Source organism: Typopeltis vanoorti, chromosome 1 (assembly GCF_054136105.1).
Source record: "Typopeltis vanoorti isolate ZY-2024b chromosome 1, IOZ_Tvanoo_1.0, whole genome shotgun sequence".
Taxonomy (NCBI): domain Eukaryota; kingdom Metazoa; phylum Arthropoda; class Arachnida; order Uropygi; family Thelyphonidae; genus Typopeltis; species Typopeltis vanoorti.
Genome location: NC_143549.1, coordinates 145,460,792 through 145,488,779, shown reverse-complemented (window position 1 = coordinate 145,488,779; position 27,988 = coordinate 145,460,792). Strand labels below are relative to the sequence as shown.

The window sequence follows — 27,988 nt, the reverse complement described above, 5'->3', positions numbered from 1 at the left end:
GAAAACTAAATACAGGGAACTTGTTTTGATGTGATTTATTATATAAACAGATCCTGGAGTTTTTTATATAAGACTCAGTTTTATCCCTTTAACTAAGGGATTAAATTTACCCCGTTGCTGAATTATACTTCACTGAAATTTCGCGAAGAAAAAAAAAATTAAAATTCCCTTGAAAAATTAAGTCCAGGTTATATTAAGAACTATTTCTAGTTTTAACTGATCATTATGTTTAATTTGCCTCACTATTCTTCTTTTTCGAAAACTACTGTATTATTATTATTCAGAAATGAAACTTCTTTTGTTTGTTTGTTTTTCAGGTACAATCATAAATTTCCCGGTATTTCACTAACATCCCGTATACTCGAGTACGGGATGATGTTTAGTGAAAATCAATATTAACCCATTGTAATTTCCTTTCAAAAAAAAAAAAAAAAGAAAGAAAAAAAGTGCAAGCACTACCTTGTAGTAGTATTTCTCCGACCAAAACCAACGATATTTTATTTCCCGCCCTTCTGCTTCTCTGCCATAGTAGCAATATATTAATTTCACAATGTCTGCGATATCTGGATTTTTTTTTTTTTTTTTTTGCCAAAATACGTATATCTTCTTTCTGTACAAGAAGATATACATCAAAAGTAGAAGATATTTATATCAAAAGCTTACCTTACAGCTAAGTAAAAAGAAAAGAGGATCACCGCTACAGAAATCATTGTTCGATTCCTGAATACTCGTAACAAGAGAGCAGTTCTAGTATTTTAATACTCTGTTAGTATCTTATTTTGTGCTAGTGACAAACAAAATGATTCGCACGGTGCCATGACTGGTGTAAGGATGTTTGTTGTCTTCACGCAAATCTATTGAATGCAGCAGAGTGCCGGTACGTGTGACGAAAAACAGGTTTTACTATGAACTGTAAAAAAAAAAAAAACACAAACTGAACTTATTCTGAACAGAATATAGCCCTGATTGGTCCCACCGTTTATCAGCAAAAGTGAGGGCAAACGTGCAGTAAAAAAATGCCGAACTAAGTTTAATGTTACTGGCATAACTAGAAGACCTGAAAGTTCGTGAAACGTGTGCGCCAGCTGATAAAACACGTTTCTCTCAAAGTTCAGCTCAATGACGCTCCAAATAGAAAATATAATATTAAGGATGAGTTGTGCCTATTAAAGGTCGTTAAAACCTATAGTATATTAGTATCCTGGAGTTATTGAGTCAGGTAAACCGGAAATTCTAACCTGAATATGAAACTTTTTTTTAAATGCAAATGGAAGAACAACGACAAAATACTGAATCCTTCGACTGGAAAAGATGAGTTCGATTCTCGTCGTGGCAAAAGAAGCAATCATCATATAAGCTTTTTTTTTTTCCCGAACGGAAATTGTGTTAGCCAATCTCATACACTGAGATTGGCTAACACAATTACTGTAGTTTTTCTAGAGTTTTTGACTGGAGTTTTTTCCCTCGACGAAACTCGGATTTTTAACTCCGCAAACATGCAATTTACAAACAGTACTATTACAGCAGGCAGCAAATGGAGTTGTGAGGTGAAGTAGAATGCCCTTCCACGATATGTCATGAAATAATACCTTCCGTATGCAATGAGTATACTCCTTCCCTTGTGATGCAAGGGAAGGAGATTTATGTGAAGAAGTTAACTAGGATGCCAGAGTACTTCTCTTCAAGAATACAAAAATTGTTTTTTTTTAAAAAAAAAAAAAACAATAAAATACCATTATCCCATACACTCTGCTGTTATGAATTGTCAACTCTATTTGCCTTGCTCACTTACAATCTATTCAGATCCTAATGTAAGTTCATGGTCTATCTTACCTTTCACAGCTCTCCACAACTTTGCATCAATATACAAACCACATATATGCATTTAAACATTTTCCATGATCATCAACATGATGAACATTAATGGCTCTAAAACATAGTATCTACAATGCACTACTAACAAACTTTTCCTCTTCCAGGATACCACTCCCCAAACACAACTTGATTAATTAAATTAAGGTATTAAAAATACATAAATATATAAATTAATAAAAATAGAAAAAAAATCCATAGCCAATCCACAGTCAAAATGTACTATATTTTGCAAATAACTTTTTGTAGGTGGGAGCAGTGCCGGATTTACGTATAAGCTAAAAAAGCTACAGCTTAGGGCCTCGCAATCTGCCCAAATAAAAAAACAAAAAAATATAAAAATTGATAAAAAAAATATTCGTAGAAAAATCACTCAAATGAAGCCAGACATATCACGATGATAATTTCTAAATAATTTTAAATATACAAAATATAACATTAAAATAATTTTGGCACATTGTAAAAGTGATCGAGATATTTTGTCTTCTTTTTTTTTTTTTTTTTTTTGAGCCTTATCGTTCTAAAACCTTTAATTATATAATTATTTCTGTGATTTTGTAAACACATACTTTATTATTTTTTTAATAAAAATTAAAAGACAATATATTTTCATATATTAAAAAGGCGTATATATTTTAAATTTTTCTGAGACCAGCTGATGTAATTTAAAACAGTAGGGGGGCCCTGCGTTTTGTATAGCTTAGGGTGTCAGCAAGTCTAAATCCGGCCCTGGGTGGGAGCAACATTAAAAACTATCTGACAGCTAATCTCTTATCCAACTCACTAATCTCTTATCTATCCTCATCTGTTTCAATTTAATTACTAACTATTTATCTGTGGAAATTTAGTAAAGGCCATTGAGTATGCCTCTTCCTTATCCAACGTATTTGCCACCTGTGCAAATACTACATAAGCACCAGTACCAAATTTCTGATATACCTGCAAGAGGTGTATATAATACTATGAGGGGAGGGGGAGGCACAAAAAGAATTTCCATTATTACTAGGGGAGGCACAAAAAGAAATTCCATTATTACTAACTTCTTAACCATTTAACTCCAAATTAGTCTTAATTGTCAGAACTTATATTTCTGTCTTCTACAACACATCTAACTGCATAACATAAATGGTCATACTCCAGATATTTTGCCTGCCACCAAACACCTAATTTGCTAACCTTTTCTTTCTCTCTAATTCTGTTTAAGTCACCATTCCACCAATGTGGTACTATTAATGTTCCAAGGAGTCAAAAGACTCATGAGGGATTGTTATGCACACGTCCACACTCTCACACAAAATGATGATCAAACAAGCCTTAAATCCATTCAGTTTTCACACTCTCAGTCCATGCATTCACTCACAAGGCAAAGAATCTCCTCCTCACATCCCCTTATATAAATTCCAGGGATTTCTACCTCTCCCCTCTCTACAAAAAAGTCTCCTCCACATTAATTAATCTGGTAACAATCCCTCACCAGCTTATATGTACCAATCACATCCCCTCTCCTTCTATTAATAAGGCTCTGCAAATTGTATTCCTGAATCAATCTTCAGACCTCATTCCAAAGACATGACATTGATTTCTCTAGACATTCTCAAAGATATCGTCACTTTAAAAACAAAGTGATCAGAACATTGCACGGAATTCCACATGTAGTTTGATCAAGGCCTTATTATAAGACAACCATAACCTCCTTGTTTCTACATATAAAAGTTGTTCTCATCATTGCCACAATCATTGTGATGTCCTCATAATTTTAGCAAATGTCATTGCTAAACTTCAAATCTTTGTCTAGCACCACTCCTAGATCTCTCATCTCCTCCACTGTTTCACTTGCACAATCTATTCAGATCTTCCCATAAGGTCATGATATCAGCTCTTTACCTCCAGTTAAGCCCTCCCTAAGATCATTAACAAAACAGTTAAGAAATAATGGTCCCAAAGCAGATTCCTGTAGCACACCACTAATCACCTTCCTCTTTTGGGATTCCACTCCCCATACACAACCCAATGATAGCTATATGACAGCCAACTACTTATCTAACTCAATAATCTATAATTAGATTATTGAGTTAGATATCCAATTCCTCTATCAATTCTGATTTGGTTACCAGATGTTGTGTGGCAGTCTATTCAATAGCATATTTGAAAAATTCAAGTATGCTATTGTATATGATCTTCCTTGTATAATGAATTAATTATCTTGTAGCACATAATCAGATTGCTAAAACATGCCCTCCCTTTAACAAACCCATGCTGACCATCACACAGAATACTGCTACTATCAACCCAATTCTGAATCCTAGCCTTCACCAACACCTTGACCACAACCACACATAGCAATTGCCCTGTAACTTATAGCATTAGTCTTATCAGATCCTTTGTGTAGTTGGCACAATTTTGCCATCTTTTCACTCCTTTGGGACTTACCTTGTTGCATGACTCTTGTGGAATAGTGGGCAGATAATTGCTGTCAATTCAGTGTAGGCATATAGTTTACGTACTTTGGCATGATGAAATTTCCAATGGCATATTACATTGGTAGGATTATGTTACAAGAAAATGTCAAAGGTCAGATTGCAAAAAATGCAAATATTGTACAACTCAGAGATACTTGGGATGTTGAAATGAACACTGACATGTAAGGATAAAGAGGCAAAATAACTTCCTTACATGTCCAGTTGCGGCTACCTTGTGGGAGCCGCACCTGGACATGATTTGATCTGGTTTGGAGAGGACAAAGAAGTTGTGGAAAGGCTGCCAAGAGTAATAAAGATGATGTTGAGATTATGGAATGCAGATTACAAGGACAGATTGAAAGTATGTAGACTGCAGACACTGGACAGGAGAAAGAAGGGTGATATCATATAGTCTACAAACTTCTGAAGAGCATTATAAGTTTATCAACTGATGAAATTTTTTATTATATGGAATGTGGAGAGACGACACGGAATCATCCATGGTAGTTAATTTTGTATGCAGTTAAGAGTTTTGTATGAGCGGCGACAATAGATATACAAAACAAAAAAACAAAATATCTGTCCTAGTCATGATTAAACTTATGAAATTAATACATTTATTTATCAGAACATTTATTAATATTTACTTCAATGTTTGTGATACACAATCATAAAATATTTAGGATGATCATTTGAAAGTCTTGTTCTACTGTTTTCATTTTTGAAAATGTTGATTCACAAATACAGGATGATCGTAAAGTCACACAACCGAAAGTTTGAATTTGTACCAATTGTTTCCAAATCATTATAATCATTCCTTACGCCACTAGATGTCACCATCATATTATTACAAATTATTGGAGATGTAGAATTCACTGTGATGTGTGCAGGTTGTTCTCAGTGTAGCTTTGTTCATTGTGGAAGTGAAATGTCTTTTTCCCAGATGCACTGAATTTTCGTTTTGGAAAGTGATTTTGCGAATTGTTCTTACGTATGTGTTGCCGAGGAATTTCGCAAGAAATATACAGGTACAGCAGTCCCTCAGAAGTCGACATTAACGAGATTAGTGCAGCCTTTTCAGGGAAACTGGATCTGTTGCAGATAGGAATCGCTCTAGAAGACTCTCTCCATTTTGACTGATGATTAAATGGATTAAAGTAAAGAGAGCATTGTAATGGATGAAGAATGTGGTATAGAGATGCTTGATACAGTTTCTTCAGTGATGAAGCCTGGTTTCACTTCAGTGGGTATGTGAAGTCAAAACAATAGGATTTGGTCATATCTACATGCTTCTCATGAAAAAGTTTTGCATTCTCAAAAAATTAGAGTTTGGTGTGCAATATCAAGTGGTCGAATAGTGGGATTCATTTTCTTTAAAATGACAGTGGGTAGTTCTCTCTCTCTACCAAGACATCATCACACAGTTCATGGTACTTGTCGATGTTATCAAAGCCATTGTTGGTTCCAACAGGATGGTGCCACATGTTGAATAGTACTGTACATCTTTTGCAAAACTTTTTCAGTGACCATCTCATCTTGAAAGAATTGTGTCCTCCAAGATCACCATATTTATCAAGACCAGATTTTTTTTTTTTTCCTTTAGGAGTATCTCAAAGGTGTTGTTTATCGGAATAATCCTCATATGCACACTGGATAACTAAAAATGAACGTTTCAACAGAGATTGAAAACATCAGGGGTGCAGGTGCTTCACAAGGTGGTGTAAAACCTGGTAAAAAGGGCGAGTTTGCACACTAAGAGAGTGGCCACTTTCAACATATGTGATAATGAGGTCCCTATTCTTCTTTTGTTATAAAGGCCTAATTATAACCTGTATTTGTAGCTGTTTCATTTTTCATATTATTATTATTTCGGGCAACTCCAAGGAATCAACAAATTCATCGAGGGAGGCCCTAACATCATGTCAAGAACAACTATTCAACATTCACACAGTATCTATCATACCTCGCCTTGAACTCATTCACGGTCATAGCACCCACAACAGACTCTGGCAGCTTATTCTACTCATTTACCACTCTCCAAGTAAAAAACCTAGCTCTAACACCCTTGTTAACCACATTCTTGCCCAGTTTCCATGTATGGCCCCTAGTCCTCCCATCACCAGTCCTATTCTCAAAAATATCTTCTGGATTGATCTTATAGAGACCCATCAGTAATTTGAATGTCTCAATCATATCGGCCCTTTTCTGCCTATCAACCCATTTTTGCAATCCACAAATCTTCAATCTGTTCTCATAAGGTTCATTCCACAGACTTGCCACCATCTTGGTCACTCGTCTCTGGATCCTCTCCACCTCCTCCCCATCAAGAAGAAACCCTGGCGCCCATATCTGGACACAGTAGTCCAGATGGGGTCTTATCAGGGCTCGATATAGAGGAACAATAACTTGTTTGTCTCTGCTGGTTAAAGTATTTTTCAGCAACCAAGTGATTTGATGAGCCGTTTTGGCCACTTTTGCAATCTGCTCCCTAAACTTCAACTCCCTATCCACCAACACTCCCAAATCCCTGGCCTCATCAATCTCCTGGAGTACGGTTCCACCAATGTGATATACTGCTGCTAATGTTTTCACTCCAAAATGCATAAACTTACACTTTGCCACCGAGGCAAAGTGTAAGTTTATCCATTTTCCCTAGCCCAGTCTTCCAAACTATCCAAATCATCCTGCAAAATTTTGACATTCTGTGCACTCACAATTGCTCTACCCAACTTTGCATCATCAGCAAACAAGTGAACACTTCCTCTCAGATCCTTTCCTATATCGTTAATAAACACATTGAAAAGTAGTGGTCCAAGAACAGAACCCTGCAGCACACCACTAGTCACAAGCCGTCTTTTGGACTCCACTCCTGAATAAACCACTCTCTGGTATCTCTCCATCAACCACCCTCCTATCCATTCATATATTTCATATATTCACCTATTCATATATTTGTAATTTATTTCTGGGTTGTGTGACTTCAGGATCACTTTGTATATGTGCTACCAAAAATGGAGAACATGGCCACCACAAATCTCTTTAGGTTCACAAATGGATCAGGTAGTGCTGAATATACTCTCTCCAAGAATTTTATACAGCCTGGTATATCCTAGACATCTATTATTAACCACTCTCTCATTTGCATGCAAAATAATACTCGCTTTGGGTTGGACTCTTAAAAGGTTGAAGTCTAATTCAGTCTAAGCCACTGTTGGTTCCAACAAGACAGTGTCACATGTTGAATAGTACTGTACATTTTTTGCACAGAATACACTTCAGAATTAACTGATAAAAGTAACAAAAAAAAACAACAACAAATCACCCACACCTAGACACAAGACACTAGGAAAGAACTCAAACACTTCACAAAACTTATCTGGTACTCTCCAGCCAAAAGGCTGCGGGTTCAAATCTTGCCATGGGCATGGATGTTTGTGATTGTCTGTGAAAAATACTAGTGTTGGTGGTGGTGGGTGGTAGATGGCATTGGTGCAGATGATGATGGTAGTTGCAATTCATTGTAGTTGGCAGATTGAGAGGTGCAGAGAGCTGTAGAGTAGGTGCCCTCCCTCGATGAGTCTTTGAACTCCCTGGAGGTGTCATGTAATAATAATAATAATAATCATATGTCTTGATTGGTACTGACAAACTGGCAGGAATAGGCTACTACCAATTCAGATGAATTCACACTTATACTCAACTTCATTCCGTATGTCTCAAAATCTGTTGTTTTTCAGTTCTTTACCTTCTCTTATCTCCATGATAGTTGGATGAAAACTGATACTGAAATGCCACCATCTACTTCCTTCAGGTGACATCTGCAACCCAGTCTATGTCCGTAACCAGGGAAGAATTTGAGAGAAATTTAATACAGACACTTTTTGCGATCATTTATTTGCATAGGGTTACTAAAAGTCAATGCTGTAAATTGTATATAGAAATTTGAAAGAGGTAAACTTTCTGGGAGACCAAGGACTACATGCAGCCCCCCCCCAGAAGAGTGAGGGTAAGAGGTTTTGCTGTTTGGATAATATATAGCAGGGGGGGGGATAATTACAATCTACAAAATAGGCATGGAGGAGTGCCTCAAGGGGTTAAGTTTTTTGCAATTTCAGGAGGCCAGTTAAATACTTTTTGAATAGACTAATTTTTTAATGTGAGATTCAGTGGAATTATAACTAACAGAATGTATGTTCTATGAAGAAATACATCACTAAATAGAGACTATGGGCACAAAAAGAGTAATCAGAACAGGAGACTTTAATTATCCAAACTTTGATTGGGTAGCAGCGAAATCTCATGAGAAGAATCAAACTGAATTTATTGAGCTGTTGTGAGACAACCCCTCAAGCACCATGTGACAGAAGAAATTCGAGGTCGAAGAGTGTTAGATCCAACTATAGTATCAGAGGGCGTTTCAGTTAAAGACGTAACTATTCTGCTTCCACAGCAAGGAGTGGCAACTAGGCTGCATTAATTAGCTGCAAGTCCCCTTGGTGGTGGTGGTGGGGGGGAGGAGAACATGTCCCATCCTACGGTGGATTTTGGCGTCAATAGTCTCTATTTAGTGAGGGATTATGATGATGATTCTGCCTCCAGTTGATGACAGTGATCATGTGGTACTCACATGGGAAATGACCAGTGGCGGCTTGTAGCTTGAAATTGTGAGGGTGCTGCAACTTTCGAAATATACATACACATTGTAAGTGCAGTGTATATGTGTTTGGATAAAATATCAAAATTATGGTAAAAATTTAAAAAAAAAAAAAATTTAAATATTGTTTTAATTTTATAATTTATTGATAAAATTATAGTTTGGTATAATTCAAAATTACTTAAAAATAAAATATATTCTTCTTGTTTTGTTTCATGAAAAAATATTCTTTATTATCGATAAAAATTATACAGTTTAGTATAATTCAAAATTACTTAAAAATAAAATATATTCTTCTTGTTTTGTTTCATGAAAAAATATTCTTTATTATCGATAAAAATTATACAGTTTAGTATAATTCAAAATTACTTAAAAATAAAATCCATTCCTTTAATTGTAATTAAAAGAATGGATTTACAATTTTTGGACATTACAATTAAATTCTTTAATTGTAATGTCCAAATATTTAAAGAGATGGAGTATACACGATAAGCACTACAAACACTCTACTACTACTGGTGCAAATTGCATATAAACAACAGTGGAACTGCACGATATACAGTGCTGCATTATGCTGATAGCTCGCATCTCACTATGACGTGCATATGCTTGCACGTCATAGTGAGATGCGAGCAATCAGTATAATGCAGCACTGTCTGTCATGCAGTTCCACTGTTGTTTATATGCAGCTTGCACCAGTAGTAGTAGTAGTGTTTGTTTATTATTTTTTATACAAAATAAGAGAATTGTATAAGCTTGTTGATAAAATTAAATATTACAAGCAAATATAAATAAATTGATAAATATATTTATATATCAAGAAAAATTGGGGGTGCTGCAGTTCTGCAGCGCCTATGCACGAGCTGCCCCGGAAATGACTAAGTTTATAAATGTATTGACTCCATGAATTTATAATGTGAAGCAGCCAAATTTGTTTAGGTTTGGAGAACTTCTACTCTGTTTGGTTGTAGCTCATCAGCTATCATCAATAACACTCCTCCTCCCCACTCCCTGAACATACTATATCCATCACATTCTATCCCACTAACTTTATCATCTTCTGTTAACCATGTCTCACTAATGCCAATATCCTTTGACCAGGATGAACCAACCAATGCCAAAAATTCCTCCTGCTTTTTACAAATGCTCCTGGCATTAGTGTACATAAAGTGCATAAGACCCTTAGGCCCAACACTATTCTGATGCTTTATACTAACTATCCCATTCTGGTTTGTTACCTGTGGCACTAACTTAGGCATATTATACACATTCTTACGGTCAATTGCCTCACTGATGTCTGCATATCCACTCAACAGCTTCCCCGATTCTGCACATTCATTTGCACTTCATTCACTTACACTTTTTCCAGTCTCTGAACACCAAATCCATGTAGATGCAAACCATTTGAAATCAGTTTGCATAACCTATTCGTCGAATTATTAGCTATTATGGTCCTCCTTTTCAGTCATACAGCAACAAACTTACTATCTTAGTGAGGTTGGCAACAGACTCACTATCTTAGTGTATCTCACTCTTTTTTTTCCTACTTACAGTAATTCTTTCATGTCCTCTCATGCCATACTTTTCTCCTTTTAAATCATTCATTCAAGATATGATCGTTTCTTTTACCCTATTTTGCACTCTAATAGCCTCACTAAGATTATTCATTTTCACACCCAGAAAGCAAAATTTTGTCAAACTCTCATCAATCGAATCTTTTATAATTGAATCACCGTACAACACTTGCTCCTTGATTTTTCTTTCTCTCTTGGTCAAGCCCTTATTTCTTTTTTCTCACACTTCTTTCTTTCTGTTATCAGCTGACCCACTTGCCACACATTTCTGCATTCACTCCAGCTCCTGCTTCGCCCTATGTATCACTAAGCACAACCAAGCTCTCTCTCTCATTGCAGCCAACTCTTCATTCTTTACATCAGTCATACTATTCTTTCGTTCGACACTTTTTCTCTCAGTCTCTCAATCATGTCACATTCGATCTCACTCAGTGCCATCTGGCATTACATCACACACATTTTCAATCATGTTCTAAGTTTCATCCACTATTTCAATCTTGCAACCTGAGACACACACTTTTGATCCTCGCTCTCATTGTATTTTCAGCACATTTTCCCACCACTATCGCTTTCAAACTAAATTCCAGTTGCTTTCAGTAATGCATAAATTTTGCAGACATTGCACTGCATGAAGTCCCTTTGATTAAATTCTTTAAACAATGATGCCACTGTTCTGCTTCACATTGATTCCATGTGTTATGCTATATAACTTACTGTGCATAAGACTAAATTAACAATATTTGAAACAAAACTTTTAACTTAAATTAATTAACTCCACAATACAATCTAATTCTAACACAATTTTTTAACTGATAACAATAAAGCCTAAACAACTTAGCTTTCAGAGCTCTCCAAACACAGTTGTATCATGACCTGGCATTCTCAATATATGGAATATATGGAGAGTAAAAACTATGTTGAGAAATAGTGTATGAGGAAAAAAAAAGAACAGAAACTTCAACAGAGAGTTCAGTTTGAGGTATCTTTTGTTTGAAAGATCGTGAAAGATTGGTTTAAAGCGCTTGTAAAATAAGCAATTTCTATCTGCTTTGAGTTTTGTTTTTTCTCTCAGAATAATCAGTTTTTTTTTTTTATATTATATTGCTATTCATATTTGTGTTTTTATTGTATTGGGTGTATTTCCTAATATTAAGGTTGGTTGATTGGTGGAGCCTCTGCTACTAATGGCTCGCGAAAAGTTAAACAAGTTTGAGCACGGTTAGTAGTTAAAAGGGGGTGGGATCAATCGTTCGATGCTGTTGGCACACTCTCCTTCGATGAGTCTTTGGAGACTCCCTGGAGGTGTCACATAATAATAATAATAATATTTTGTTCAGATATTGCAATATTAAAATCAGCGACAAAAATGAGAGAAGAGCAGCAACAAAAACAAACACTAACTTGAATGGTGAAGTTCAGAACAAGAAGGTTTACACAACTGAGCAGAAACAATGTCAGGATAATGAAAATAACTAAGAATAACTTTTTAATTATGTGAACATTTCATCTTATGTTTCATAAGACACCATCAGTACAATGATCGAACAATAATAGGAATTGAATTCAAAACACAGTAGCGTACATGCTTTAATTGGAATCCCTCTACATATACAGTCGCATGTTCATGGATTAAACCTAATGGGCTGAAATTAAAACTAATTACATTAAATTAAAATATAACAGATAAATTGATTTAATACAACTGAGGATAATTTCCCAAGCTTTTGGAATATTTCGACAGCCGTTCCGATTAAGATTGGGTCTATGCAGTATGGCTTGAGCACTTTCCTTATGTAAACGGTCATGTTTATATATGGATCTTATATATATAAGAAATATATATAAGAAAGGATAATGAAAATGAATTAAGTTTTGAAATATCCAGACTAAAACATGGGAATTACAAAGTGTAGAAATAGTTAAGCATAGGAAAGACAAGCAGCAAAAGGAAAAACAATAAAGCACTGAAGTAAAGTACAATATAAAAAGAATGTGGTTATATGTATAATGATTAAATTATAAAATATACTACTAATGAATGTGCTACTTCGAGTTTTCTGAAGTGAAAATCAAAAAAAAAATCAATGAAAGTAACTGAAAAACAGAAAAGAAAAGAGATGATAAAACAGTAAAAATTTGAAATGTGGAAAGGCAGTAGGAGTGGATATTATTCAATCAGAAATGCACAAATATGGAGGGTTGAAAGTTTATTTTTCACTAGGTTAGACTATAATAAATTTAGTTTAATCCTTTATCCCAGTGAGAGCAAACAAAGTTTGTGCCTGAAAATATCTTCAGGACTGAATATAGTGTTGTACTATCTTACCTGGTTAAGTATTACAACACCCAGGCAACTCGTAGCAAAGGTGGAGCAAGCTACCAACACTCCTAACTCAGTATCTCCCATAATGCAAAACATATCTCCTTGTGGATATGTATACTGTTATGCATTAAGGGATTGGCCACTACCCAGACTAGTTTCTACCTTTATTGAGGTCTCTTCAGTGGGAGCCAGACCCAGAGTTGGAGATACCATGCAGAAGCAGTAGCAAGGTCATCTTTACCTATAGGAGTTGCCAAAAGGTGCACCACCTTTTTTTTTTTTTTATTAAAGATGACCTTGCTACTGCTTCTGCCTTGTATCTCCAACTCTGGGCCTGGCTCCCACTGAAGAGACCTCAATAAAGGTCGAAACTAGTCTGGATAGTGGCCAATCCCTTAATGCATAACAGTATACATATCCATAAGGAGATGTGTTTTGCATTATGGGAGATACTGGGTTAGGAGTGTTGGTAGCTTGCTCCACCTTTGCTACGATTTGCCTGGGTATTGTACTACTTACCCAGGTAAGATAGTACAACACTATATTCAGTCCTGAAGATATTTTCAGGCACAAACTTTGTTTGCTCTCACTGGGATAAAGGATTAAACTAACTTTATTATAAATATTGAGGTATAATAATTTAGAATGGCTATGCTGCATAATTCAAAAGGACTAATGAGAGGGTCAAATTCCAGATGATTGGAATAGAGACCTCATAGTATTGTTGTATAAAAAAAGGAAACTAAAAATGAATGTGAAAATTACAGAGGAATTTTCCTATTGAGCATTCTTAGTAAGATTTATGCAAGTATACTTGAGAAAAGGCGGATTAAAATTGTGGACAGGAAGCATGGAAAAGAACAAGTGCATTAACACAAAAAGAGAGGTAAGGTTGTAAAGATCAAATTTTCACTTTAAGACGAATAGTGGAGAAGTCATGAGAACATAACAAGGATCTATTTTAAGTTTTGTAGATCTGGAATGTAGAAAGGAAATGGAGAAACTACTGCTCTATTCTCTCCAGACTAACCACCATGGTGAGCAAATCTACACAAATGGCCCCAAGTTACCAGCATCCCTTAAATGGGACAGGGTGAGAAGAATCTCTAGGCTCAAAATTGTCTATCCACTAAAACAATTAACCTGGAATGTCAGAACCCTGTATGTGTATGAAGCAATTAAGCTAAGAAATGCTATCCAAGAAACGAAAAGACTTGGAATTGGAATTTTAGTAATGAGTTTTGTCTGATCCTGGCAAGGATCAGACAAAATTCAAGTTGATGACATGACAATGTAGCACTCTGGAAGTAGTAAAAACAATAATCAAAATGGAGCTGAAATAATATTAAAAAAAGATACCAATAAGTCAATGTTGACCTTCATCCCCTACTCAGATAGGATGTTATTAAAACAGAAAGGTCAACTGGTAGATATCAATCTTATACAGATCTATGCCCCTACTACTGACAGGAATGATACTGCAATCAAAGAATTTTATGATCAATTAAAAGAACTAATGAAAAATACAAAGAAACATGATATTAACATTGTCATGGATGATTTCAATGCTAAAGTTGGGAAAGGTAGAGGTAGAGATATAGTTGGTCAACAATGAGAGAAGAGACAGTTATATTCAATTCTGCCAAGAAGAGAAACTAATATTCACAAACATATGGTTTAAGTTACCACCCCAAAGGATATATATACTTGCCGATCACCACTGGATAATAATATAAATATAGTCAGAAACCAAATTGATTACCTGATAATTAATCAACTATTTTGAAGTTGTATAAAGAGCACAAAAACCTATCATAGTGCAGATATTGCTTCTGATCATAATCTAATGGAATCAAAACTTAGACTGAAAGCTATACTTAAGAAACATCAACAAAAAAAGGTTTGATCTAAAAAAAAAAAAAAAAAAAAAAAAAAAACATAAGAAAAAATCTGAGTCAAGATCTGAATCAAGAGATAGCATTTATCAAGAATGATAATGTCACGAGGGATGATGAATCATGTGGCAAATTAAACTGTCTTCATAGAGAAATGTGCCAATACTTTGTGTCCTGACAGAAAAGTAAAAAAGAAATATTGGATAACTGACGAAACTGTTTCTCTCATGGATCAACGCAGATCATATAAAAACCCTAGTCCAACAATATATAAAGAGGTTCAGAAAACTACTAAAGACAAGATCAACGAAGCAAAAGAAATCTGGATGGATGAAAAATGTAAAGAAATAGAATTTCAACAAGAAAAGCATGACAGTTTTAATCTACACAAAAAGCTGAAAAAGACCTCAGGTATATTTAAGAAAAAACAACTATGTATCCTTCAAAACAAAAGAGAAAAAATATCCGAAAAGTATGATAAAATACAAGAATGGATGAAATATGTAGAAGAACTCTTTACTGATAACAGGCAAAACCCAGAAAATACTTATGAACAGATGGAAGGTTGATGCATTCTAAGATCAGAGGTAGAATATGCTAAACTCAGCTAAAAAATGGTAACGTCTTAGGCCCTGATAGAATACCAGCAGAAATAGTCAAGTTATTAGAAGGTGACAACATTACTATATTAGTAAAGCTATTTAATAATACAAATTAAGTGGATACTGAATCCAACATTATTTCAAAGCCGAATATACAGAAACTACAATAGTTTTGTGCCGAATACAGAAACTATAAAAGTTTCGGCGGATCCCAGCTTAAGCAACCTTTTAGCATAGGGGCAACTCATGGTAAAGGTGGAGTAAGTTGTGATCACTTTCCTTAGTAAAGCACATTTCCTTGCAGACATGTATGATGGGACCCCCCCAACACACACACACACACTGATGAGACTTCAACAAAAGCCGAAACTGGTCTAGTTAACGACCCCTCCCATAATGCATAGCATCATACATGTCCTCAAGGAGATGTGCTATGCATTATAGAGAATACTAAGGAAAGTGATCAGAACTTACTCCACCTTTATCACGAGTTGCCCCTGTCCTAAAAGGTTGCTTATGCTTGGATCCACCAAAACTTTTATAGTTTCTATATTCGGCATTAAACTCTTGTTGTTTCTATATATTCGGCATTAAACTCTTGTTGTTTCTATATATTCGGCTTTGAAATAATGTTGGATTCAATATCCACTTAATTTGTATAATTTTGCATCGCTAAAGTGAAGCCTTTTGGCTCTTTATTTCATATGATTTTCATCATGCTACCCAAAAAAGCAAATGCAAAAATGATAAGTCTAATGGGTCATGTTTTCAAAATGTTTTTGAAAATAATTCAAAAAAGAATATACAGAAAATGTGAAGACACCATCGGTGATACCCAATTCGGCTTTAGAAGCAGTTTGGGAATAAGAGACGCTCTTCTCTGTTCTTAAATCTTATTCCAAAAATATAGTGGCCAAAACAAGGAAGTATTCATTTGCTTCATCGACTTCAAGAAGGAATTTAACAAAGTCTAACATACTAAAATGATAGAATTATTAAAAAGAATTGAATTAGATGGTAAATGCATCAGGATCATTGAAAACTTATACTGGAACCAAAAGGCATCTGTTTAAGCTCATGACATTATTACAGGCTCCATTAACAAAGAGTAAAGCAAGATGTGTGCTGTCACCTCTCCTTTTTAACATATAGTCAGAAGCCATATTTCAAAAAATCTTAAAAGGAAGAGATTAATGTAAATTAAAGATGCCAAGAAATTATATTCTTGGTTTAATCCTTTATCTAAATGTAAGCAAACAAAGTTTGTGTGAAGTAACTTCACAAGTGGGCAACTCGCATATAGAGGCTAACGATTTCACAGCACTTGCCTTAGTATCCCATAATGCAAAGCACACCTCCTTACAGACTGTGTGTGTGTGTGTGTAATGCAATGAATTATGGGAAGGGTCACTACCCAGACTTATTTCAAGCATTCTTAAGGTCTTATCAGTTTGAGCTAGACCTAAAAGTGATACCAAGACTGAAGTAATGTAGAAGTCATATTTTCATATACAAGTAACCAAAAGGTGTCACACCTTATTACTAAAATACTCTGGATTAGAGACAGATGTTGAAAGTTTTTCCACTTGGTTATACTATAAATTAAAGATGGCAAGAAATTATATTATTGTTTTAATCCTTTATCCAAATGTAAGCAAACAAAGTTTGTGTATGAAGTAACTTCACGAGTGGGCAACTAGTATATAGAGGTTAATTTATAGTATAACCAACTGGAAAAACTTTCAACAAGTGTAAATGGTGAAATCATCAATAACATCCAATAAGCTGATGACACAACTCTAGCAGCTGAAAATATTCAGGATCTTCAAAATCTTCTAGAGCTAGTGAACAAAGAGAGTGAAAAATTGGAATTAAGAATAAATATCACCAAAACTAAATTCATGATTATAAGCAATAAACCAATTTTCTTAATTCAGCACTTTCTTTAAATGGGAAACAAATAGAAAGAGTGACAGTATTTAAATATCTCAAATGCTGGTTTAAAGTACGCATGGTTAAATGCTATGTATGGTCTATAATTGCTGTACAGTGCATAAACTTGGACCTTGAAGACAACACTGATAAAAAAAAAAACTTGAGATCTTTGAGATGTGGTTATACAGACCAATGTTAAAAATCCCATGGGCAGCAAAAACATCCAATCAAGAAGTACTGGAGCAAATAGAGGAATTACATGAACTTTTAGATACCATAAAAAAAAAATATCTTGGTCACTTACTTCTTAATGAAAAATATAAGATACTTCAATTGATTGTAAAATGAAAGATAACTGGAAGAAGAGGACAAAGAAGTCAAAGAAAATCTTGGCTGGCAAATGTCAGACAGTGGACTGGCATGAGCTCTGAGGTACTGTTCAGAGTGGCTGAAGATTGCTCAAAATTTGCCAAGGTAGTATTGGTACCTTGTTATACACCTATTCCAGATCTTCTTCGAGTGCCATCTCCTATCACTGACCTCCAATAGATGGCACTCAAAGAAGATCTGGAATAGACAAGGTACCAAGAGAAAAATGGTTCAAAATGCTACAGTTATATGGTATAAATGGGATGTTATAATAAGCAATACACAGTCTCTATTTGAAATGTAAGTAATCAAAAACAAGGAATTACAGGAAGATGGTTAGATTTTAAATCAGATGTGAGATGATGGTACACATTATCTTCATTGGTATTCATCATCTATATGGATCCCATTATGAAGCAAATGGCATTAAACCTGATATCAAAATTGGACATGTTAATCTCAGCTCTTTACTTTATGCAGATGACGTTATACTCCTAAATAAATTCAGTACAAGTCTGCAGGATTCTTTGACTAAATTGAATAAATGCTGTAATAAATGTGGTGTTTCTTACAGTCACTTTAGAAACACCTTACAGTGTTTCTTACACACTGAAAGCATCAACTGCATCCTTAATGGAGAACCTATAGAAGAAATAAAGCATTTCAACTATTTAGGCATAATTTTTAGTGAAGATGAAAATTAAATATGGAAATAGACAACAGAATTAGCAAAGTGGGTATGACAGATGGTCAACTAAATTAATTTATATAGTACAAGAGCAAAATTAGTCAAAACACTAAACTAGCTATATACAAGGCAGCATTCAAACTAGTTTCAACATATGGATTTGAGAGCTGGGTTAGAAATAAAACTCTTGATTGAAGACTAGAGACCAAAGATATGAGAGTTCTGAGATAAATTAGGGAAGTGAACAGATAGCATCAATAGCAGTATTATATTATAAATGGATATTAGGAGAGAATTTGACTGTTAGCAGATGATATAGTCTCTTAAACAGAATGGGAGAGGAAAGATTAACAAAACAAATGTATTTCTGTCAGGATTGCAAGAAGAATACCTAGAAGAAGAGCAACATCTAGTTGGACTGATACAGTAAAAAGTGCTTAAACAACTGAAATATAACATCTGACAACAAGTTAATTTAGAGAAAAATTGTTGATAGGCATTCAGTAATGATAACCTTTTCATGTAGTATTATCATAGTACCCTATACTCTCTGAGGGGAGTAGAGAATCAAATCAGGAATTTCTTGAGGATGACATCCTGGGTTTCCATCCAAACCTAGGGATAACTTCTTTGAAAGATCCAGCAACATGTCTTATGCCAAAGGAATAAATGAAAAATTAGGTAAAATGTTAAAGTAGAGCATAAACATTACCTAAAGCCCATCATCAAAACTGTTTTCATATTGTAAAGACCCTTTCTCACCTTTAGAATACCAATGTGTATAAAAATATGCATTGTTTAAAGTATGTCAGCTTGCAATTTGCAAACTAGTGAAAAAAAAACAAAAAAACAGGACTCTTTGAGACAAAAATTATGTAATTATGTTAATGTTAGCAAGTGTTTTTGATGACATGCTGGACATGTGTTAAAGAGTAAACAGGAAGTGCATTAAGATACTAACTTTCAATCTGGTATTTGGCTTTTACAATGCTTCAAAGAAGTAGCAACTGAACAATCAACAAGTGCCTAAACTAAAGATATCAAAAATCTGAAATATGAGATGTTATAGCCACTGCATTCTGCTTAGTATAATTCCAGTCTATTTTTTCCAGAATTACAGTAAGCAGAATGCAATGGTTATAGTACTCTTGTTCAAATCTTTGATATCTTTAGGCATCATGGTTATCTAAGTGGTTGAATTTTTGATTCTCCCATTTCCTCCTTAGGTTACCAAGGAAATATTCATTATTTCCTTGATGAATATTCATTAAATACTATTTAATGAATCACAGATCAGCAGAAGTAACATTATTATTATACGTAATGGCACACAGAGATTTGAAATTTAGAGGACATATTGCAAGAGTTGGAAAAATAGCTCAGGGGATTACTTGGATGTTTAAGAACACATTGACAATATTGGGAGATTATTATTCTTCTTTATAAGGCTATGATTTGGCCACATATTGACTATTGTGCACAGATTTGGTCAACTGCATTTCTAGGGAACTGGGAGGTGGTGGAGAGGATTCATAGATGAGTGACCAAGCTTGTGACAGGTCTCTAGAATGTTCCTTATGATGATAGACTGAAGGTGTGGGAGTTGTAGAGTTAAGCTGCCAGGCAGAGGAGAGGGGATATGAGAGAAACTTATATAAGTTACTAAAGGGATTCTATAAGATTGACACAGAAGAAATTTTTCAATACATGGGAAGTAGGGAGGGAGAACGAGGGGTTAGACTTGGAATTTGTCTAAGATTGTGGTTAGTAAGGCTGTGCAGACTAGGTTCTTTACTTAGAAAGTGGTGAATGAGTGGAATGAATTTCCATAGGTGGTTGCAAGTGCCCAAACAGTGAATAAGTTTAAGGAGATGTATGATAGGTATTGTGTTAATGGATAGTATGGGTTTTCTGCAATGAGTCTTTTGACTCCATGGATTACCCATATAAATAATAATAATAATAATAATAACCCAATTATTAAATTCTACCAAAAAACAAATTTTAATGGATTGTATAAATCATATCTTATGCACACACTGCTATTACATCTCACTTATGTAAATGTCTGAAAAGTTTATTTAAAAAGTTGTTAAAAATTGTGTTTATATATACTATGTAATAATATTGCATAATGTTTTTTAACATTTTTTTATTTTAATTTGATATGTAGTCTAGCAGTAGCACACTCAGGATTTAATCTTGGGGGGAGAGTTGAGTAGATGATTTGAGAATACACACTATGCAACGCATATGACTCATGACTAAGCATTTGCAATGATCGCTAATTCATAAGTAGTATAGAAATAGAAGACACGACACAACATAAATTTAAAAAAAAAATGAATTTTAATTAGGAAAAGATTTTTGGAAATTTTTCTAATGTTTTTTTCTTTTTCTTTGGGGGCAGAGCCCCTTTCCCCCCCTTCTGAGTGCACCACTGTAATCTAGAATTATGTCGATTACATGATATATTTTCTTTAATGTACTTGCTTTGTATCATTTAAATTGACTGACCAATATCAGATTAATATTTTTGACTTAGTTAAAAATATTTTAGACAAAACCTCGTATTAAGTTATTTCATCCTTCAAAGCAGAACTTTACTTAGTTCATTCATTTTGTCAATATTCTGCATTTGGTTAGTACACCACTGTGAAATCCCATTAGGAGGCATCTTCTATTCAACATAACATCAATATTACTCACATTTTTTTTTCATTTTTACTCAAAAAATTTTTTTGAGTAAAAAAATTTTTACTCAAACTGGTGTTTAGAAAGAAGGCCTGCTTCCTGCTACCATTAGATGGCTAAATGAGGTCTGTGCTAAAAAAAAGTATGGAATGTAAATTATGAGACTCAAAGTATGTAGTGTAAATTTCAGTGCCTGGTAGGTAAATTGAGAAGACAATACAAATAAGATGTATAAGTTATCGACAAGAGCTTACCAGATAATCAAAGGAATTGTAAAGGCTAGAACAGGAATATGAGGCCATGCCAATATATTGCATAAAGGTTTGAGGGTAAAGTTTACTTCCGTGGCTGATATCTAAATGTAGCTTTTGGAAACAGTAGCTACAGTAAAATTTTACTACTTCCTTTTATATATATATATATATATATATATATATTAGGGTTACCAAGTTTATAAAATTACTTGGTAACTCTAATATACATTACCCAAGGTAAAAAAAATTATATATATATATATATATATATATATATATATATATATGTATGTATGTATGTATGCTTGCAATGAAGGCATTACCAATAGGGATCAATCATTCTCCCAGTAGATCAACTAGAAAAATTCAGGAACACCTGTGGTAGCTATGCCAAAAGATACAGCTCATAAGTTCACTCTCAACTGTAAGAGGGCAGTAAACAGCTATCCTTTAGTGATGGAATATTTAGATCAGCACCAACTGACGTTTGTGTGGTAAGAAACTGCAATACGGCATCCTGCCAGGCTTAGATAGCATGAACGACCTTCGACATGAATTGCTTGTTAGTGCATTACGTGTGCTACTGTGCAACAAGCGATCATCGAAAAGCAGCATTTTTCTCCTTCCCCACTGAAAGAGGTTCACTGAATAGTTTCGCCATAAAGTTGAATTGTAAACCTAGTTTATTTTCATTTCTCCTAAAGACTTCACAAATGTCATTTAGTACGGATACTCTGACCGATCATTGAAAATAGTTAATATATGCATATTTCCTATTCCAAAATTTCCGAAAACAGAATTTTTTGTGATGTTAACGTGCTGCTTTACAATTTACTCCTATAATATGAAAACATATAAAGCCATATGAGTGGCGTCTGCAAACCGATAGCTGGTTAAAAATAGCTTTGTTATTTTGAGTATTGCAATGCATTCACTTAAAGACATATGCAGTAGATAAAGAGATTCGACAAATTTCTATTTAATTATCACACAATGTGTGTATATTATTACTACAAAGTACCTCTTGGAGTCAAAGAATCTAGAGCAATCTGATTTTTGAAAGATAGTCAAAGATACTCGTTTTATAAATGAAAACTGCAGATTACTACAGTCGAAATAAACCAAATTATCTGTTACTTACTGCGTATCACTTAAATTGGTAGTTTAAATAAAACTTGTACGGCTGGGCCTTATACTTATTCAATATAAAATAAAAATACCAAATTTTGTCAACATTTCAAACACGTGTAAAACCACACACAAATACAACATTCCATGCTCCACTATTACCCTAATTTCTAGATAGTGAATAGGGCGCCACATATATTTCGTATTCCGAAACTTCATTATTGTAATCATCACCGATATAACAACTTATTGAATATTCAATAAGTTGTTATATCGATTATGTAAGAGGGCAGTAAATAGCTACTCTTTAGTGATGGACGAGCATAAAGTTGTTCTGTTATATGCCAGTTGGTAAATGTCAAATGGTGCACAAGTTCCGTCTTCAAAAAGAATTTTGCTTATGTATTGCCAAAACTGTTACTGTTTTCTTTGCTTTCCTCTGTGGACCCTTTAATGAGCGAGTAAGAGCACCGAACATAGATTATTATTATTATTATTATTATTATTATTATTATTATTATTATTATTATTATTATTATTATTATTATTATTACGAGTGTCAGAAGATTTACCCATTATTCACACAGTACCTATCATACCTGTCCTTCACTCATTCGCTGGCAAAGCAATCACAACCCCGCTGGCAATCCTTTCCATCCCCTCACGACCCTCCAAACAAAAAGCCATTTCTCGCCTCTGGGTCCTCTCGTTCATTCACTTTTTTTTTTCGCCCCCTTCGAAATACGAGTGACCAGATCCGCCCGCAGTAGACCAGATGTGGCCTTTTAAAGTGGTATAATAACCTCCCTATTCCAGAGAGTCAGTATGTTTTTCAGCAACCATAAACCATGTAATCTGATATGTTATTTTGTCTACCTTTGCAATATGCCTAACAATCATTCCAAAATTAATCTCTCACCTCATTAACTTCTTGCAATTTAATTTCATCAATATAGTACACAACTTAAAAAAAATATCCCTGATCAAATTCAAGCTCAATTTCTGGTTTAAAAGACCGAATTCCTTATCTATTAGATTAGGGCGAATGCCAAATTTGTTATATGAATCACCTCAATTAACTTATTTGAATTGTTTCTATCAGAGTGGAGTTTCTCAAACTTTTAGTATCCATGTGTCCCTTTTAAAATTTGAGTAACACTAGTGTACCTTCTCTCAGTCAATTTAGAAGTTATAATAATATATCATTCAAAGTTGAATAATTATAACGGTGTGTTAATTTAGAATAACAAACAAAAGAAACATTTACGTTATAATCGGGATGGCAGTCAAGTCAATAGCACTAACACTCAAGTTCTAAAGAACAGAACAGAAGTAAATATTAGGCGAAATGACCACATTCTTGAAGAAGTAAATGATTTTCAATACCTTGATTCCTAAACCGATATTATGATATAGTAGAAAGAAAACACAACGCTCTGTAATTCCATAATACTAATATCTGGTAATTGAAATTCATCACCACAAATACGAAAATTCATATGTATAAAACCACCAGATGAGCCACATTTACATAAGATGCCCAGACATGGAATATTACTATACAACGAATAGTTAATATTATAAACAGCTTTTGGACGTTATGACTTTCATTTTTCTCCAGGTAATGGAGAAAAATGAAACAGCGACACGTTTCGATTAATATGCCGTTGGTCCACCGTAGGCGTCTAGTACAATCTGTGTTCTTCAAGGGAGAGACTCTGTTAGTGCTTGGAACTCTACAGAAGGAATTTTACACCATTCGTTCGACAAAAACTGGATCGATTTGCCTTTGTTCTTTGAAGGTGGGTTGCCTGAAAACTCGCTCCAAAATGTCCCATAAATGTTCTTGGGATGTTCGTGGCAGACAGGACTCTGCATCGTCATATTCTGCAACTATTGGATGATGACACCTGCGTAGGAGAAAAGTGGATCGACACGGGATGAAGATTATCACTTATAATTGAAGGATAATGTGCTGCATCTACCTTGCCTTCCATAACAAGTAGATTCAAACCATGCCATGAGAATTCACCCCACACCATTACAGAACCACCTAAACCTTTCACAATTGGAAACAAGCTTCAGCTGACGTCACACACGTATTGGTCCATTTGCAGCAAAGTGTGAAATCAAACTAGCGACTAATTGCCATCACCTCAGTCCTCTGCAAAATAATGGGAAAAGTCTTCAACAGCAAACTCCTCTACTACTTGGAGGCCCGCCAATTAATCAGCGACCAGCATTACGGATTCTGCCATTCAAGATCCAGAGAGGACCTTTTAACTTACATCACCTATCACTGGACATGTACCATGGAAAGGAAGGTTCGAAGAAACTTGTGGCTGTCGCTCTTGACATTTCCAAAGCTTTCGACCGTGTGTGGCATCGTGATCTGCTCAACAAATAGCCATTCTTTGGTCTCCCTTCCACCCTCTGCATTTGGGCAAATCAGGCTTTCTCTGGTCATTCTCTGAGAGTCATGGTTGATGGCTCAAGGCTCTGTCATGTTACCTACTCTCTTTTTCTTGTTAATAAACGGCATATTCGTAATCACCCCAATCCTATTCTCAGCTTTTGCTGATGATAATACTCTCGATTCATCCTACTCATTACAAGATAATCTATAACTATGCTCTAAGCATTGATCTTCATACTATCCTTCAATAAGGCAACGACAGCCTTGTCATTTTCAATGCCACCAAAACACAGCCTTGTGTTTTCTTTTGCAAATGAGTCCTCAGCTCAACTAACCTTACTCTTAGTAACATAGATAAATCGCTAAACAATATCAGATATTTCTTCCTGGACTAATGTTTATCTTCCAGCATGAACACATCACATCAATAGCTTCCCGAACACCCAAGAAACTGGGCATTCTCTTTCCTTCAAAAGGCTATTTTATACCCAACCAACTCTTAATTATATGCAAATCCCAAATCTGCCTATGCCTAGAATACTGCTCACCTGTTTTGGGTGGTGCATCTAAAACCTTCCTTGAACTCCATCCAAAGACGAACAATTAGGCTTATTGATAATCCCTCCATTACAGATTCACTTCATTCTCTATCTGACAGGCCGAGTGTTTCAGCACTGTGTCTATTCTACCGGTATTCCCATGGTCACTACTCCAGTGAATTGACAACTATCATTCCTTCACTTTCAATTACAACTGTTAATACAAGATCAGTAACTACCTAGCATCCCTTTACTGTGCAGCTGCAAACGCACTGAGCCTGTTTCTCCTCGCCCTTTTTTATTCCATCCACTTCTGTCCTCTGGAACAGTCTTCTTCATGAAGTATTCTCAAACGGTTCCAACTTGCTGCTTAAAAATATTAATTAAAAAAAACATCAATAAACTTTCATCTCTTTGCTTATCTGCACCCCACACACACAGCATCGATCTCTTGGGTATGTGGTCAATAGAAAAAAAAAACCTGGGGGTGATTCTTCAACCGTTACTGCTAGAGAGCTTCAAATTTATAAATGAATAATTGCTTTCAGCTGAGTGATTATAGCAGATGCGTGACTAACTCTTAGCTCAATTCCTAACAGGTATACTATGTCTAGAATAAATCTGCAAAATAACAAATCATTAATTAATTATAGGTCTGTAGATTTCTCTGTCATTTTTCAAACCAAACTTAAACTTAGCTAACGCCATTTTATTCCCATATAGGGAGTAGGCAAGGTCGTTTTAGCCCTATCTAACTTTTGGAGACTGAGAAGGTAGTTCAATCTCCACCGGTAACCAATCAGAGGTATGCTGGCCCAAGGCTGTCACTAATTAAACAGCCCACAGTGAAGATAGGGCAAAACAAGTACCCCCATCTTGTGGTCTCTAACATTAACACAATATTTTAAATGTCTGAAATAGTATGGGTTCTATAGTCGATTTTATTGCGTTTATGGGACGAAAAACCCGAGTTTCTGGGAGAAAAAAACCCACTTGTCCTTACCAGACGACTAACTTGTGAACCGGTCGAAGAGAGGCTTAGAAAAAAGTTTCCCCAGTCGGCGACTAGACTTCAACTGAATTCTATCTTCGGCCAGCCTAGTGAGGAGAATGCAAGGGCAACTTCCACTGAGCTACACAGGCCTTTATATGGAAATATAAAGTTGCAAACTTAATAATATATCTAAAACGTAAATAAAAGTAGGAAGACATTTGGGATTTGGCACAATAATATATATATATATATATATATAATGTCAAGGTTAGGTACAATGAAATGGTGGTACTTGTCTGTCATACTCTCCTCTGTTGATGCCAATAAGTAATCACTAATAATCTCGGACCAACAATTCTGTTAATTTTTGTTTAAATTTTTTTGTGCTTTTATAGTCATTTGGAAGCCATTTACTTTTTTATTTTTTAAGTTTTGGGTGTTTCTGTAGTCCTGTCGAGGTGGAATTTATATCCGTTGCACTTGGCTTTGCAAAGACAGACAGTTTAGGTTCAATTCTAATTGCTGACTGGAGTAACTTTTTTTTAAAGTTCTTCGGTGGAAGGTTTCCTCGTTAATCCCTCTCTGGCATGCCAACCATTTCTTGTTTAGTTTCAACAACATAGATTTTTACCCCATCTCAAAAAATTCACAACATACAACATAAAGTCTCTCTCTCTCTCTCTCTCTCTCTCTCTCTCTCTCTCTCTCTCTCTCTCTCTCTCTCTCTCTCTCTCGCCTGTGTAGCTCAGTGTATGGCGTTTGCACACCACGCGCTTGGCCGCACGAAGGAAGACTTCGTTTCGAGTATAGTCGGCGACTAGAGGAAATTTTTCTAAGCCTTTTTTCGACCGGTTCCCGAGTTAGTCGATCTCTGGCACGGGCAAGCAGGTTTTTCCTCCCGGAAACTCGGGTTTTTCGTCCTGTAAACTCAAGAAAATCGAAAATCGACCGTAGAACGTTAGGGACCACGAGATGGCGGCACATTTGAGCCGTCTCTCTTCACTGAGTACCACTTAATTAGTGATAGCCTTGGGCCATCTATCTCTGATTGGTACCAGTGGAGATTGAACTGCCCACTCAGTCTCCAAAAAAAGTTAGATAGGGCTAAATGGCCTCGCCTACTCCCCGTATACGGGAATAAAAAGGCGTTAGCTTAGCTGATAATACAAAATATTGAGAAAATTCAGTTTTCTATATATATATAAAATTGAATTTTCTCAATATTTTGTATTTTGTACAAAATAGTGAGTATTTGCACAAAATACTGAGTACATTCTTTTTTTTTTTTGGATAAATAATGATAATGTTCCTTTTTTGCATATGTATATTTAAAACTTTATTATTACCTTTACTGTTCAATACAAAATACTGAGAACGTCTGGTTCTCATAAATATCCATGATAGTTTTGTTTTTGTCACTGCTACATTGAACTGTTGAACTTCTTTTTGTTTAATTGTGCTGTTGGAGTTTCTGCTGCCTTCCTTGTAGCATGTGCAGAGCTTATCTGAGGAAAAAAACAGTGAAATCGATGCAATGTGTCGATTTGACTGTTTATATGTATGTGTATAGATATATAAAGATATATATTACT

General features: G+C 35.1%; 1 protein-coding gene across 4 annotated transcripts in view; it reads right to left on the bottom strand.

Annotated features, from left to right (window-relative positions):
• The window catches only part of LOC150110513 (glycerol-3-phosphate acyltransferase 1, mitochondrial-like), a 297,539-nt gene extending 274,945 nt beyond the window's left edge, over positions 1–22,594 (bottom strand). For 2 of the 4 annotated variants that reach the window (XM_090394356.1, XM_090394381.1), the window contains exon 1: positions 664–832. In XM_090394356.1, the coding sequence (XP_090250482.1) occupies positions 664–710 (47 nt within the window). In that variant the 5' untranslated portion in view covers positions 711–832. Of the gene's footprint in view, positions 1–663; positions 833–21,642; positions 21,715–22,460 lie in introns of those variants that run through there. The other 2 variants (XM_090394365.1, XM_090394374.1) reach the window with 2 other exon arrangements.
• Between the last annotated feature and the right edge of the window lie 5,394 nt (positions 22,595–27,988).